The 14,394-nt window shown below is 49.4% G+C and overlaps 1 protein-coding gene across 1 annotated transcript; it reads left to right on the forward strand.

Annotated features, from left to right (window-relative positions):
* Nucleotides 1-5,559: 5,559 nt before the first annotated feature.
* On the forward strand, nucleotides 5,560-8,355 carry LOC307058945 (GMP synthase [glutamine-hydrolyzing]-like; the record flags this gene model as incomplete). The annotated part of the gene is given in 6 exon segments (XM_079712641.1): nucleotides 5,560-5,568; nucleotides 5,904-5,979; nucleotides 6,523-7,139; nucleotides 7,142-7,534; nucleotides 7,538-7,567; nucleotides 7,803-8,355. Coding segments are annotated over 6 exon segments (1,659 nt in total). The 3' UTR covers nucleotides 8,337-8,355.
* Between the last annotated feature and the right edge of the window lie 6,039 nt (nucleotides 8,356-14,394).

Raw genomic sequence — 14,394 nt, forward strand, 5'->3', positions numbered from 1 at the left:
AGCTGCCTCTGAAAACTGGAGGCCCCACATCTTAGACCCGTCAAAGGGGTCTCTCCCTAGTGGACAAACACTGTCCTTTTAAATCAGAGCCAATCAAAGTGGTCATGCTCATATGTGGCTGGTGAGTGGGATTAGTGACAAACCCCAGAGATCTCTCACCACAGGTCCAGACACACCTATGTGACCACTCCTTTTTGCAGTATAAATACTTGTCTGCCTCTTGATTGGAGAAAAATGTGGTCACAGGCCACCCTCTGCTTGGAACTTCTCCCCTCTTCTCTGACCTCATGTCCTATCTACATCCCCATTTATAGACTCCAGGACCATGGAATGGGATGCAGACTCAACTGCAGTCTGCCGGTGGCACCTACCTGGAGTTGTGCAGTGCACAACCTGTACAGCTGTGCTTAGCAGCACTGATAAACTCCCAGAGTCTCAGGACTGAAAGGGACATCAGAAAGCCTAAAGCACAGTCACTCAACTTTAAAATGAAGAGCCTGAGGCTGCTGGTGGAGACAAGGCTTTTCCAAGGCCATGCAGTGATGCCTCAGTGAAATGGCTGGGCTGTGGACCCACAGCTCTTGGCGCTCAGAATGGCACCATGAGGTGTCCTCTGCCGTCCTCCCTCTCCTCCTCTAGGACTCTCAAAACGCCCCCTTCCCTCCCCTTCGGCACACCCTGTGCACCCACCCTGGTTCTGTGCTCTCATTCAGGCTCAGTACATGCCATGCTTTGGGGTCTCCCTAGGTACATCACATCACCAAGCTGTGGCACCCATCACTGGTCCGCTCAGAGTGGGGGGCCCCCGCCAGAGTGGGTCAGCATCTGTACAAGGGTTAGTAATGGGGTGAAGGGAATGACGAGGAGGTGGGGAGGACCCCCATGTTTCCTGGCAGAGTAAAAACACAGAGTCAGACACACTTGGGTAGGAGTTGCTCTGCCCGCCACTCTGCCCCGCCAGGGCTGTGACCTTGGGTGGTCCACTCAGCCCTTCTGGGCTCCAGATGTCTCGACGATAAAGGGCGGTAAAAATAACCCTCATTTCTCCCCCCACCCCTCAACCCAGCCTAGTAAGGATTACATAAGGTAACTGATGTGAGGGACCGAGCTTGGCTCATGCCATGGCTGCACCTGCCCCTCGGAAACAAGCCCTCCTCCTGGAAGCCTTTCTCAGCCTCTGTTCTGCATGTGTGCTATGGCTCTTCCCCGTGGAAGCCGTTTAAAGGCAGGAACTGCTACTGGGAAGAGAGAAAATCTTTGGCACAGCTCAGCCATTACCAGAGATGTTTAACCAGCCCGCGTTCAAGGCAGAAGGACGTGCGTGAAAGCGTTTTATCTTCCTTCCACAAAGGGAGAGCAGAGCCCTGTGCCAAGCTGAAATGAAGGCTTGATTTTTTAAAATAGACATTTAGGATTCACTGATGCTTTGCTGACCCCCAGTCAAATCACGACATCAAGGAAAGAAAAACTCCATTTTCTGCTAAGATGTTGAAATGGCCCTTTCCAATTAAGCGGTGGGCTCTGGGAGGGGGAGCCCAGGCAGGCGGCCCAGAGCCGCGTCTGCTCATCTGTGTGTTTCTGGGTCTGTGAGCACCTCGGAGCTGAGCCCACGTGCCCTGGGTGAGGGGGCTGGCCTCCAAGCCATCCTGCCCTCTGGGTCTCCCACCAGGCTGGGTCCCTGGCTGTCCCTGGGAGGGATGTGAGACCTGTTAGTTAGCAGTCACTTACATGTTTTGCATGTATCAGTAGGTCTGATCATCTACTTTGAATTAGCAAAGACCAGGACTCTCACAAAATTGCCCACAAAACACGACTACGTGCTAATAACACCATCCATCTGAAACCCACCATTCCCCAGCTCCCCATGGCTCCCTGTCTGTCAAGAGAACACAGATTCATCTATTAAGACTCAGCCCAAGGGTGGTAATTAAAGCAACAACGACAAACACTTGTATGTCCCTTCTGCTGTCAGTCACCGCTCTAGGTGCTTTCCACATATTAACTCATTTCATCTTTGGGTAACTGGGATGCTTCAAGAATGGCCACAAATCCTTCCCACTCTTCCCACTGGAGAGTTTGAGTCTAAGTCTTCTCACTTTGAACCTGGGCAGGCCCTGGGTCCACTTGACAAGTACAATGTGGTGGAAGTGATACTGTGCCAGTTTCTAGACCAGACCTGAAGACACTAGCAGCTTCCACCTCGATCTCTTGGTGCACTCTCTTTGGCAGCCCTGGGCCTCCATGAAGGAGTCTGACTAGTCCAAGACTGCCATGCTGGAGGGACCACATCCACGTGCTTTAGTGGACAGTCCCAGCTGGACCCAGCCTTTCAGCCATCCTGGATGAGGTGCCAGACACGTGAGTGAAGTCATCTGGGACCTTCCAGCTGAAGTACCATTGAGTGACCTCAGCTGATGCCACGTGGAGCAAAAGCACCAAGCAGCCAAGCCCTGCCTGAGTAACTGACCACAAAATCATGAAGTATAATAAAATGGCACGGGGCCTCCCTGGTGGCGCAGTGGTTGAGAGTCCGCCTGCCGACGCAGGGGACACGGGTTCGTGCCCCGGTCTGGGAAGATCCCACATGCCACGGAGCGGCTGGGCCCGTGAGCCATGGCCACTGAGCCTGCACGTCCAGAGCCTGTGCTCCGCAATGGGAGAGGCCACAACAGTGAGAGGCCCGCGTACAGCAAAAATAAATAAATAAATAAAATGGCACGAGTACTTTGTTAGGCAGCCGTAGATAACCAGGACAACCTTCTGAGGCAGGTCCAATGGCATACCGTTTGACAGCTGAGAAAACTGAGACCCAGAGAAGTTAAGTAGTTTGCCCATGGTCACACAGCTAATAAGTGATGAAGCCAGGATTCAAAACCCAGACAGCCTGGTCCCAAAGTCCATGGTCCCTCTTCTCTGAACCCTAAATTGACTACTATTCCACTGTCCTAACATCTCTTGAACTTACCCATTGGTAAATCTTCTCCCTTACTGGATGCAAAGGCTACTGAAAGGCAGATACCAATTCTTAGTCAATGCATAGCCCTGTCCTGGGACAGAGGAAGAGTGCTCAGTGTTTGCTGAGAGTGGAGGGGGGTGGGGGATGGATAGATCGATGGACTGATGGATGAACAGATGAATGGGCTTGGATAGGAGAGAGCCTGGAGAACGTGGAGGAGCTAGAACTGTTTGGGGTGCGGGCTTATTAGAGGTGCCATGTGAGGATCAGCATGAGGGAAGCAGAGGAACGCCACACACCAGGCAGAGGGGTGCAAAGACCCCCTTGACTAATTGTGTGGTTCCCCACCCTCTCTTCTCCAGGGCCTCACGAAGAGTCACTCTTTGAGGCTAAAGATCAATTCTGAAAAACACTTCTATTTTAGTGTTATACGTTACCTCCATTCTTTTTTATCCCCCAGCACAATTTTAACAAGGACCAAAAACTTCCACTAATAGGTATGTCACGTGCCTGAAATGTCTAGCCACCAGCTGAACACTAATTTTACCTCTGAATGTCCTGATAGCCCAGGCAAAAGGGAAAATACATTGTAGTTAAGAGTTCTCATTTGGGGGAGATTTGCTGACCTCTTAGATCCAGAACCAGCAACCCCAATAAACCTTGCAGAAGGCTCACCTCTGATCCTCAGGCAGGGAGCCCCTCCACACTCAGCCTCTGGACGCATGCACCCCATGTGTTCACCACCAGTCCACCCTGAATGCAGTGGTGCTTATTCCTAACTCCTCCTCTGCTGTTCTCAAAAGGGCACGGGCTTGAGTCCATTCATCTCTCAACCATGAATCCTCAGTTCTGCAGATGCTGTGCTTATTGCCAGAATAGTCAGTGACCACAAGGTCTTCCAAACCTCTGGAACCTTCTGGAGAAACAAGAGTCCCTGGGCTCCTCCCACCAGTACTCTTCTCTTTAAGATTCCAGGCAAATAAGAGGATTTCTATTATCTTGTCCAAGAGTATTTTTCCGGGAAGAATGGTTATGCTGCACCTCAGTGGAAATTTCCACTGGGGCCTTTCTGTTTTCTGGAACCCATTACACAGAGCAGCATTAAATTTACAGGATGCAATCCCTTAGATGTGGATGGTTAGGTTATATAGTTCACAGGAGCAGATAAAAAGAGGCCAACAGACTCATCTGGAGAGATGAAATTTCTCCTGCAAAGAGGGTGATCTCTGCTCAGAGTTCAGAAAGAGAAGTCTGTCCTTCCAGGAGGGATTTATTACATAGATGGCTCTTACAAAGGATGCTGGATAACATAACAGTTGACCCAGAGATGTTCATTGTCTCATTAACCTCCTGAGAGTGACCAGGACAGCAGATTCTGAGCTACTTAGAGCGTCGAGAACAACCAGGCACAGCAGTGGCCCCTCCTGCCCTGCCCTCACCAGCCTCTACCGCTTGGCTTTGCTCAAGGCAGGTAATGAACAGACTTGAGGAAAATGCTTAATCCCAAGCCAGATGCCACATTCACTCTACCAGGTCTCCTCCCTGCCACCTCCCACCCCAGCATGCACATGCACACATGCGCGCGCGCACAATTTCCCCAGTCTCTGTGTTCATGGAACTAATCCACTTTGAGGAACATGTGAATCACTGAGCAAAGACAGAGAGAAAGCTGAAGATAAGTTATTTTTGGAAGGTTGTCATTTTGAAGCACCAAAGGCAGGCTTCTCCAGGGTGGGTGAGGCTGTAGAAGTGACAGGCAGCTGGGGCCATTTTCTCTTCCCTGAACAGCCCTTTCTCCCCGACACGCTGGACCTTTGCACTGTCTGTTCCCTCCACCTGGGATGCCCTCTTCTGATCTCCATCTTTTCCTGGCAAAATGCCATCTGCCTCTCTCAAGGCCCAGACATTCCCGATCTCCCCACCCCAGCATAAGCTCCCCGAGCTTAGGGCCCTTACCTCTCATGTCGTAGAGTTGCTTCATGGTAAACAGTGTAGACTCTGGAGCCAGTGGCCTGGGCTCAACTTAAGACTGCTACTTACTAGTTTTGGAATAGGGAAGAACAAATCTGACTCCATATTGGATCTGTTTCTTTTACTTTCACGTTTGCATTCCATTGCTTTTGCTACAAGAATGTTGCCTGTAGCTTGAAATATACAGGATAGCCCGTTCTCAAGGCTCTGACCTTTAAAGGTATAACACTGTTCCATTCATATAGAGATAAAAAGTTGCAGAACAGACAATAGCATTTGTTTTGTTAGAGGTTTATATATAGGAACATCGTGAGGAGACCTACAGGGACAGCTGCAAGGACAAAGGATTCTGACACCAAGAGGTCTGCAGCAATCAATCACACCCCCTCCTCTTTTACTATAAAAGAAGCCTGAATTCTAACGAGGGTAAGATGTTTCTCTGCGATGCTAGTCCACCATCTTCTCCATTTGCTGGTTTTCTGAATAAAATCACTATTCTTTGTCCCAACAACTCGTTTCTCAGTTTATTGGCCTGTCATGCAGCAAGCAGTACAAGTTTGGACTTGGTAACAGCTGTGCAACTTTGCACAAGTTACTGAATCTCTCCATGCTTTAGATGCCCCTTCCATGAGATGAGGAAGGTAACCATGTCTACCTGATTAGGGCTGTTGAGAGAATTTTAAAAGCAATGACTGTAAATTGCTGTCTTTAGCATTATCCCTGGGGACTGCATGCTCAAGGCTGGGCACTCAAAGGAGCTTGGAATGCCTCCTGAACTGCAGTGTGGGAATAAGGAATTGGCTGCAGTCCGCTAGGGAAGTGGGCATTGAGAGACAATAATGCAGTTGGGGCAGCTCCAGGAGTAATATGGGGGCCCAGGGATGGGGTGGGGCTGGAGGTCCTGCCCAGAACACCCTGACTGTCTCTACCACACCCTGAGATTTTCCTCAGCACCAGCCCCCATCTCCTCCTCCAGACTCGGGGACCATCTGAGAGCAGACTTGAAGGGGAGCTCCTGCCTCAGATCTGCTCTGCAGGGAGCTGCAGCATTGGTAGGCTGGAAAATGTTCACAGTCCACTCTTTGGAGGAGGGGAGGAGCGACTGTGATTTACAGTGTCTGCCAACTTCCAAGGTGTAAATACTCCCAGCATGGCGGGTTTCAAGCTCCTGACACGATGCCACTGAATGCAGAGTTGAGAATGGATGGGCAGTTCCCTCTATTACATGGCAATTTCACTCTATGCCTACAATAGATGTAAATAACCTGAAGTGCATGGATCAGAGTAAAATACACAGAATTAGAATGTAGCTAAATAATGACAAAGTAACAGGTTTTAAACATATATTACATTTCTTTTTGATATAATAATTTTATATAATTTTAAATCATGGTTGTGTTTAAAAAGTAGCTGTCAGGATGCCTGAAACGGTTGGTTGTTTGGCCTGAGGTGACCCAGCACTGGAGCCTACCCGGCTGTTTGGTGGGGCCAATGGCAGACTCTGGGAGGGCTCAAGCCAAGGAGTACTTCCCAGAACTTCTGCTGCCAGTGTCCTTGTCCCCACGGTGAGCCACAGCCACCCCCCGCCTCTGCAGGAGACCCTCCAACACTAATAGGTAGAGCAAATGAATCTAAAAAACTATATGGGGTCCAGTTCCACCCTGAAGTTGGCATTACAGAAAATGGGAAAGTAATACTGAAGAATTTCCTCTTCGACATATCTGGGTGCAGTGGGACCTTCACTGTGCAGAACAGAGAACTTGAGTGCATTCAAGAGATCAAAGAGAGAGTCGGCACATCAAAAGTTTTGGTTTTGCTCAGTGGTGGGGTAGATTCAACAGTTTGTACAGCTTTGTTGAATCGTGCTTTGAACCAAGATCAAGTCATTGCTGTGCACATTGATAATGGCTTTATGAGAAAACGAGAATGTCAGTCTGTTGAAGAGGCCCTCAAAAAGCTTGGAATTCAAGTCAAAGGGATAAATGCCGCTCATTCTTTCTACAATGGAACAACAACTCTACCAATATCAGATGAAGACAGAACTCCACGAAAGAGAATTAGCAAAACCTTAAATATGACTACGAGTCCTGAGGAGAAAAGAAAAATCATTGGGGATACTTTTGTTAAGATTGCCAATGAAGTAACTGGAGAAATGAACCTGAAACCAGAGGAGGTTTTCCTTGCCCAAGGTACTTTATGGCCTGCATCCCTTGTGAAAGTGCATCCCTTGTTGCAAGTGGCAAAGCTGAACTCATCAAAACCCATCATAATGACACAGAGCTTATCAGAAAGTTGAGAGAGGAGGGAAAAGTCATAGAACCTTTGAAAGATTTTCATCAAGATGAAGTAAGGATCTTAGGCAGAGAATTTGGACTTCCAGATGAGTTAGTTTCCAGGCATCCATTCCCAGGTCCAAGCCTGGCAATCAGAGTAATATGTGCTAAGGAACCTTATATTTGTAAGGATTTTCCTGAAACCAACAATATTTTGAAAATAGTAGCTGATTTTTCTGCAAGTGTTAAAAAGCCACATACACTATTACAGAGAGTCAAAGCCTGCACAACAGAAGAGGATCAGGAGAAGCTGATGCAACCTACAAGTCTGAATTGACCGAATGCCTTCCTGCTACCAATTAAAACTGTGGGTGTTGGGCTTCCCTGGTGGCTCAGTGGTTGAGAGTCAGCCTGCCGATGCAGGGGACGCGGGTTCGTGCCCTGGTCCGGGAAGATCCCACATGCCGCGGAGCGGCTGGGCCCGTGAGCCATGGCCGCTGAGCCTGCGCGTCCGGAGCCTGTGCTCCGCAACGGGAGAGGCCACAACAGTGAGAGGCCCGCGTACCGCAAAACAAACAAACAAACAACAACAAAAAAAAACTGTGGGTGTGCAGGGTGACTGTCGTTCTTATAGTTATGTGTGTGGAATCTCCAGGAAGGATGAACCTGACTGGGAATCTCCTATTTTCCCGGCTAGACTTATACCTCGCATGTGTCACAACATTAACAGAGTTGTCTATATATTTGGCCCACCAGTTAAAGAACCTCCTACAGATGTTACCCCCACTTTCTTGACAACGGGGGTGTTCAGTACTTTACGCCAAGCTGATTTTGAGGCCCATAACATTCTCAGGGAGTCTGGGTATGTTGGGAAAATCAGCCAGATGCCGGTGATTTTGACACCTTTACATTTTGATCGGGACCCACTTCAGAAGCATCCTTCCTGCCAGAGATCCATGGTTATTCGAACCTTTATTACTAGTGATTTCATGACTGGTATACCTGCAACCCTTGGCAATGAGATCCCTGTAGAGGTGGTGTTAAAGATGGTCACTGAGATTAAGAAGACTCCTGGTATTTCTCGAATTATGTATGACTTAACATCAAAGCTCCCAGGAACTACTGAGTGGGGGTAATAAACTTCTTGTTCTACTTTAAAAAAAAAAAAAAAAAGATGCCTGAAACTTCAGCAATTGGTTCTCCGCTCATTAGTAACCCTGATACTCTTTGTAGCACATACCTACCTCAGGACCTTTGCACCTACAGTCTCCCCAACATGGTATGCTCTTTCCCCAGATAACCCTGGGATTCCTTCCCCACTTCTTTTAGCTCCAGCTCAAGCACCACTTTGTTACTTATTAAAAGACATTCTCTGGCCATTCTATATAAATAGCAGCACCCTTTCCCTCAGTCCTTCCTAACCCCCAGCTCTGCTGTATTTTCCTCCAGAGCCCTTGACACCATGGACACTCTATTTGTTCATTCATCATCCATCTTCCCCCACTGAAATTCCCACAAGGACAGGGATTTCTCTCCACTGTGTTAACTGACCCCAGTTAAATTATGTCTGATAGCAGGTACTAAGTATAGATCCATAGAATAAGTATCTACAGCTGTCCAGAGTCTACAAGGTGCAGCCACAATGATCTCATCTGCTCTTAGCAGCAGGGTGGTTATGACAACTCCCATTTTACAGAGAACTCCTTCCCCTACCACAGAAGGTATGAGGTTTGGGGATAAATTGACTTCCTCAAGATCACAGCTAGCCAGACAACCTGCCAGACCAGTATTCCATTCTTGTGACCACAAAGCTGAGTTCTGCTCTCAATACAGCAATGCCTCTCAGAAAAGCAGGAGATCTCCCCTGGGTGATGCACCCCTGAAGGCCCAGGATTCACAGTCACACTATATATTACCTCTCTTGAGGCTCCAGTGAAGTTCCTGGGACACATTAACTGCTCAATAAACAGGTTTCTAAGTTGAAGTCAGACAAGTTCTTTTCCCAATGCCCTCCCTCACCCTCGCCCCGCACGCTCCCAAAGTCCCATCCCTCCACCTACAAGATCTCCTCCACCATTGAAAAGCTCTAATGAAGCTCTAGGACGAAGCTCTGTCTGCTAAGGTTTAAGACATTTTTTCAGGTCAGATGTAATTGCAAGCATCCTCATCTCCTAGCACGCTACCTGGCACAAGAACATGCTCAATAAATAAATTTGACTGAATAAAGCGTGTGTGTGTCTGTGTAGGTGAGAGGATGAAAGGACTGCTACACTGACGGTGGGGTTTCAGGTACCCTATGAGGCAGGGAAAGGAGAGAGGGTCCTCTGGAACCACAGTTTTGGGAGCACAAGGCCGAGAGGCCAGGAACCTCCCTTCCCTGTCAGTCCTGAGACAATGGGTCTGTCCCAGAATTTAAAAATGGGTTGAAAGGGGAGCAGAGGGAGCAGTTCCTTTTTCTGATGACTGGTGGGCCCAGCACCTGCTCAGGTCTCCTTGTTATTCTTAGGGGGGATGCTCTTGCCTGGCAGGGAGGAAGGAGGGTGGGAGCTGGTGGGGAGGGGCGTGGGAGCCGGGCTCTGCAGGTCGGCTTCCAGAAAATGAGATGTCAGCTGGCAGGAATGAATTAATAAAAGGAAGTGGCCCCTGCTGACCCAGACTCATTCTTGGTAAATCTTGGATTCTGGAAGTTTCTCCATGGCCTCCACTTCTTCTCAGGGGAGCACTGGAGGCCGGGTGTGGAGGAGTGGATGAGTGTGCAGGTTGAGGTGGGGTTTTTAATTATCTGCTCCCCAGCTCTTCCGAAGATTCCCTGCTTGTAAAGGGGAAATACTGACTGTTTCCTGGACATGACCAGAGGCAAGCTGGGGAGAATCCAGGCCTTTGGGGAACCTTGGGAAACAGGAGCTGGTTGTGTCCTCGGTGATTGCAAGGCTTCCCAACCTTGTCCAATGCTACCAATCACCTGCTGTAATCGTTAAGCAATTCAAATTCTAGTCTATGGCTATCACATTAGCAAACATCAGACTCACCTGGAGAGCTTGTTCAAACAAATGGGGGGCCTGGGCCCTGGCCCTGGCGATTCCGATTCAGTAGCCCTAGTGTGGGACCTGACTGTGCAAGTATAACAAATCCCCAGGTGTGCCGGGTGCTGGTGCTCCTGGGACCACACTTTGAGAATCACTGCCCTAGGCCAGCTCGCTGGACCAGAATCTCTGGTGGGGTGGGGGGGATCGGTGTTTTTCACAGCTTCCCAGGTGATTCTCAGGAATCACCAAGACAGTTCAGGAAGCTGCTAAAATGTGAGGGCCACCTGCAGCCGAAGCCCCTGCGACCCTTGTTATGAGGCAGATTCCCAGGCTCTGCCTCAGCTCTGAGGACTCAGAACCTCTGGGCAGTGGGGCCCAGGAATCAGAATTTAACCATTACAGTTTGAGAGTCCTGACCCTATAAACAGAGGAGTAATCACTTAGTTATCAAAGTGAACGCCAAACCAGGCTGTTTTCCCATAAAAGAACAATCCAAGGTTCGGGCAAGCTCGAGTTGCCCTGGGAGTCTCAACCTTCACCCCCAACCCTCCCAACCCCGGAGAAGTATGGCTGGAGCTCTCTGGACCCTGGAGCTCTCTCTCTCTTTAGGTGCAAGAGCCACGAGGCACAATTCCCCAAGCACGCTGCCCTCCCTTGCGTTGCCGTGCCTTTGTGGCTTTGCACAAGCTAAGGTCTCAACCAGGATGCCCTCTCCGCCTCCTGGCGTCTTTCACATCTCAGCCCTCACTCATTCCTCCCTGAAGCTCAGTGACCTCCAGCCCGCAGGCGCGCTCTCCCCGGACTCGCACTCACCTTGCACTATTGTCTACTACTGCACTTGCTGCAGTGACGGGGCCAACGTATTGAAGGATCACAGCCGTCCCCACCTTCCAGGGTGTTGGTCCTGCTTGGTGATGCCTCTGCTGCACTGGACGCGGATAACAGGCAGGGAGGCACATTGGGGCGGTGCTACTGAAACCGTGGTTAAATCCACTTCACTTGCCTTCACTAATCCAAGTCGTTTTAAGACTCGCCTGTCCTCCAAGCGGCATGTAGCCTAAACGGTAAGATGTTTGCCCCAATTGTTTCCCAGGAACTTGGGGCCAGTTGCCTGGTTCAAGCTGAGCAGGTTAAGACCGGAAGGGATCCCCGACCCTTCAACTAGGCATGCGCGAGCGTCCTTGGTGAGCGTTTGCACGTGTGGAGGCATGCCTGCACAGAACAAAGCTGATCACACCTTTTTCCAATCACCTTTCCCCCACGCCCCCCACGCCTGAGACCGCCCTGCTTCTTTATTCTTTATCCCATAAATACCCCCGAGGCCTTTGCCTTCAGGTGGGTGCATTTGAGATTTCTCCTTCTGTCTCCTTGATTGGCTGCCTTGCAGATAAACCCTCTCTTTGCTGCAAACCCTCTGTGTCTCAGTGCTTTGGCTTCCTGTGCATTGGGCAAAACGAACCTAGTTTGGTAACACTACCAATTGTGGAAGCATGACACAGGTGCGCTGGAGTTCTGGAAAAAGCAGACCCATCTAGAGAGCATTTTCTAGAGGGAAGTGGAGGTTAAAGAAGATTTTTAAGGAGTTTGGGTCTCTGCTGTGAGATGTAATTCCCACCCCACTCCTCCCCCTTCCAGAGAATCTTCAGCAAAACTGCTCATTATTTGCAAAACCTTTTGGGTGCAGGTTTTCCTGTATCATTACCGTGATGCTGTGCTGATATGTTCCTTAGATGGAGTCAAGAAGGCCCATTTTCAATGGGTCCTGACACTCTGTACTGTCCTGTATTAGTTATTGCTGCTTGACAAGTTACGTTAAGACTTAGTGGTTTAAAACAGCAATAAATATCTATGGTTTCTGGGTCAGAAATTTGGATGCAGCTTAGCTGGGTGGTGCTGGCTCAAGATTTCTCATCAGGTTGTAGTTAAGATGTTGGTCAGGGATACTTTCATCTGAAGTCGTGGCTGGGGTCGGAGGAGCCCAGGAGGAGAAGCAGTGGCTTCCCACGGATCCCTCACATGGCTGCAGAGCTGATGCTGGCTTGGCAGGAGGCGCTGTGTGCCTCAGGGTGGCCTCTTCCTGGTTGCACGAGTGCCTTGAAGCTGGCTGCCTTTCCCCAGAGTGAGCAATTCAAGAGAAAGAGAGGCCAGACAGAACAATGTCTTTTATGACCTAGCTTTGGGAGTCACACATTGTCACTTCCACTACATTCTACTGACTAGGAAAAACATCACCAAGGACATCCCACATTCAACGGAATTAGGCTCCTTCTTTTGAAGGGAGGAGTACCAAAGATTCCGTGGGCAGATTTAAAAATACCCCAGTTGTCATGTATGGGAGACTGGGTACCTACCTCTGGTACATAGGAGACGCTTACTAAATGCCTGGTGAACTGGACAGACAGCCCATCTTCCCCTAATGCCACCCTGAAGCTGAGATGGAACAGGAAGCAGCAGTGACTGGCCTGGGGCAGCACTGTCTGTGGGCATCTCTAGCTGTCCGATGCTGCTCTTGGCTGCCGGCCTATCTGGGACATACAGAGCAGCCTTTCGCGGCCTGGGTCTCTGACCAACAGTGTCCTTCCTGCCCTGTGCACCCCTCTGGCTCCCAGTCTCCTGTGTGTGCCTCTTACATGACTCCTGTTGACTCTAAAAGGCCTGGACAGGCAGCCACTTCCACATGGGGTTTGCTTCCAGGCCTGGATTCCTTCTAGAGGGAGACTATTATTCCACTGTGACATGGTAGGGATAGATCAAGGGGGTGGGAACGACCTTCCTCCAAGGCTACTACACTATGGATATTAATCAGACCAGCTCCTTTCCTCATAGCCTTTATATGTACATTTCAGCCTCTAAGACTTTGCTTGTGCTGTTCCCCCACCCAGAATGCCCTTCCTTGTCCTCTCTGCCCTGCTAGATCCTGCTCCCTGGGAGGCAGTGTGGCACAGTGGAGAGAACACAGGCCTTAGAATCTAAAGGCAGGAAGGAACTCAAGGCTCTGCTTCACCATACAGTACTTGAGCACCTTGGACAAGTCAGCCCATGACCTTTCTGAGCCTCGATTTTCCCCATTTGTAAAATGGGGCTATTATACCACCTTAGGGTATAATAGGTCGTTTCTAGGCTTAAATGAGAAAACAGAAGGGAGAGTGCTCTTTGTGTAGCTAAAGCACTAGAGGTAAGGAATCTTTATTTTTCCTTTTCATCCTCTTGAACCCAGCTCAGTTCTAACTCTCCCAGGAGAACCTCTTCACATTTATGAATCTTTCTAGCCATCACGTTTCAACCACACAGACCTGCATTTAATCTGACATCCTCAAATTTTTCTTTTCATTTGTGTTAGGCCAGTTTCTGACATGGAGTGTTGAGTCCAACAGGACTTGCCTGTGTTTCTACCACAGCACACAGCAGAGTGCTGGGTCCACATGGGTGCTCGGAGCATCCGTGCCCACAGACCACACAGGGGCACGCTGATTTGGGGGGCTCCATTTTCTATTTTGCTGTCTGTCATCCTCTCAATCCCCGTTTAGTGGAGATTCTGTGCAGCCGGTCTCCAGCTTCCATTTAGTTTCTAATGGCCCACGCCTGTTATTCTCATCAAAAAACTGCCTTTGGGAACTGCTTGGTCCACACTTGCAGTGAACCAAGTGCCCTCTCTGGCTCCCGGCAGTCCTTAGTCAATGGCTGACCTGTGCAGAAGTCTGAAAGCCCAGCTGCCTTGCCTTAGAAATGCAGAGGTATAATTTATGCTCCAGAGCTCCCGCTGGGATGTGGACTGAAATTACACCTTGCCTTGCCCTCCTCGTCCTGCCTCCCCGACTCCTTTCCAGCTTCCTAAAAACATCCTTTGCGCATGAATCCTCAGCTCCGGATTTACTTCTAAGGAACCTGCCTAAGAGATCCCCATCCAGGCTCCCATAACAATGAGCACGGTGGCATTGATGAGCCACGTGGACCAAGATCTGCAGAAAGGAAAGGGAGGGAAGAAAACCACGTCTCTTTTCCTCTTTTGGTTGCTTCCTGATCACCACCAACGCCACAACTGGGGAGAAAAAAGAAGTGACTCATTTTCAGTTTACATTTTCTTTAACATAACAAACTCCCGCTTTTGGAGGCTTAATTGGATCTATTCTTGGATGTGACAAAAAGTTAGTGGGAGATGAAAGGGGCA

Source organism: Hyperoodon ampullatus (genome assembly GCF_949752795.1).
Source record: "Hyperoodon ampullatus genome assembly, chromosome: 10".
In the NCBI taxonomy this organism is placed as follows: Eukaryota; Metazoa; Chordata; class Mammalia; order Artiodactyla; family Ziphiidae; genus Hyperoodon; species Hyperoodon ampullatus.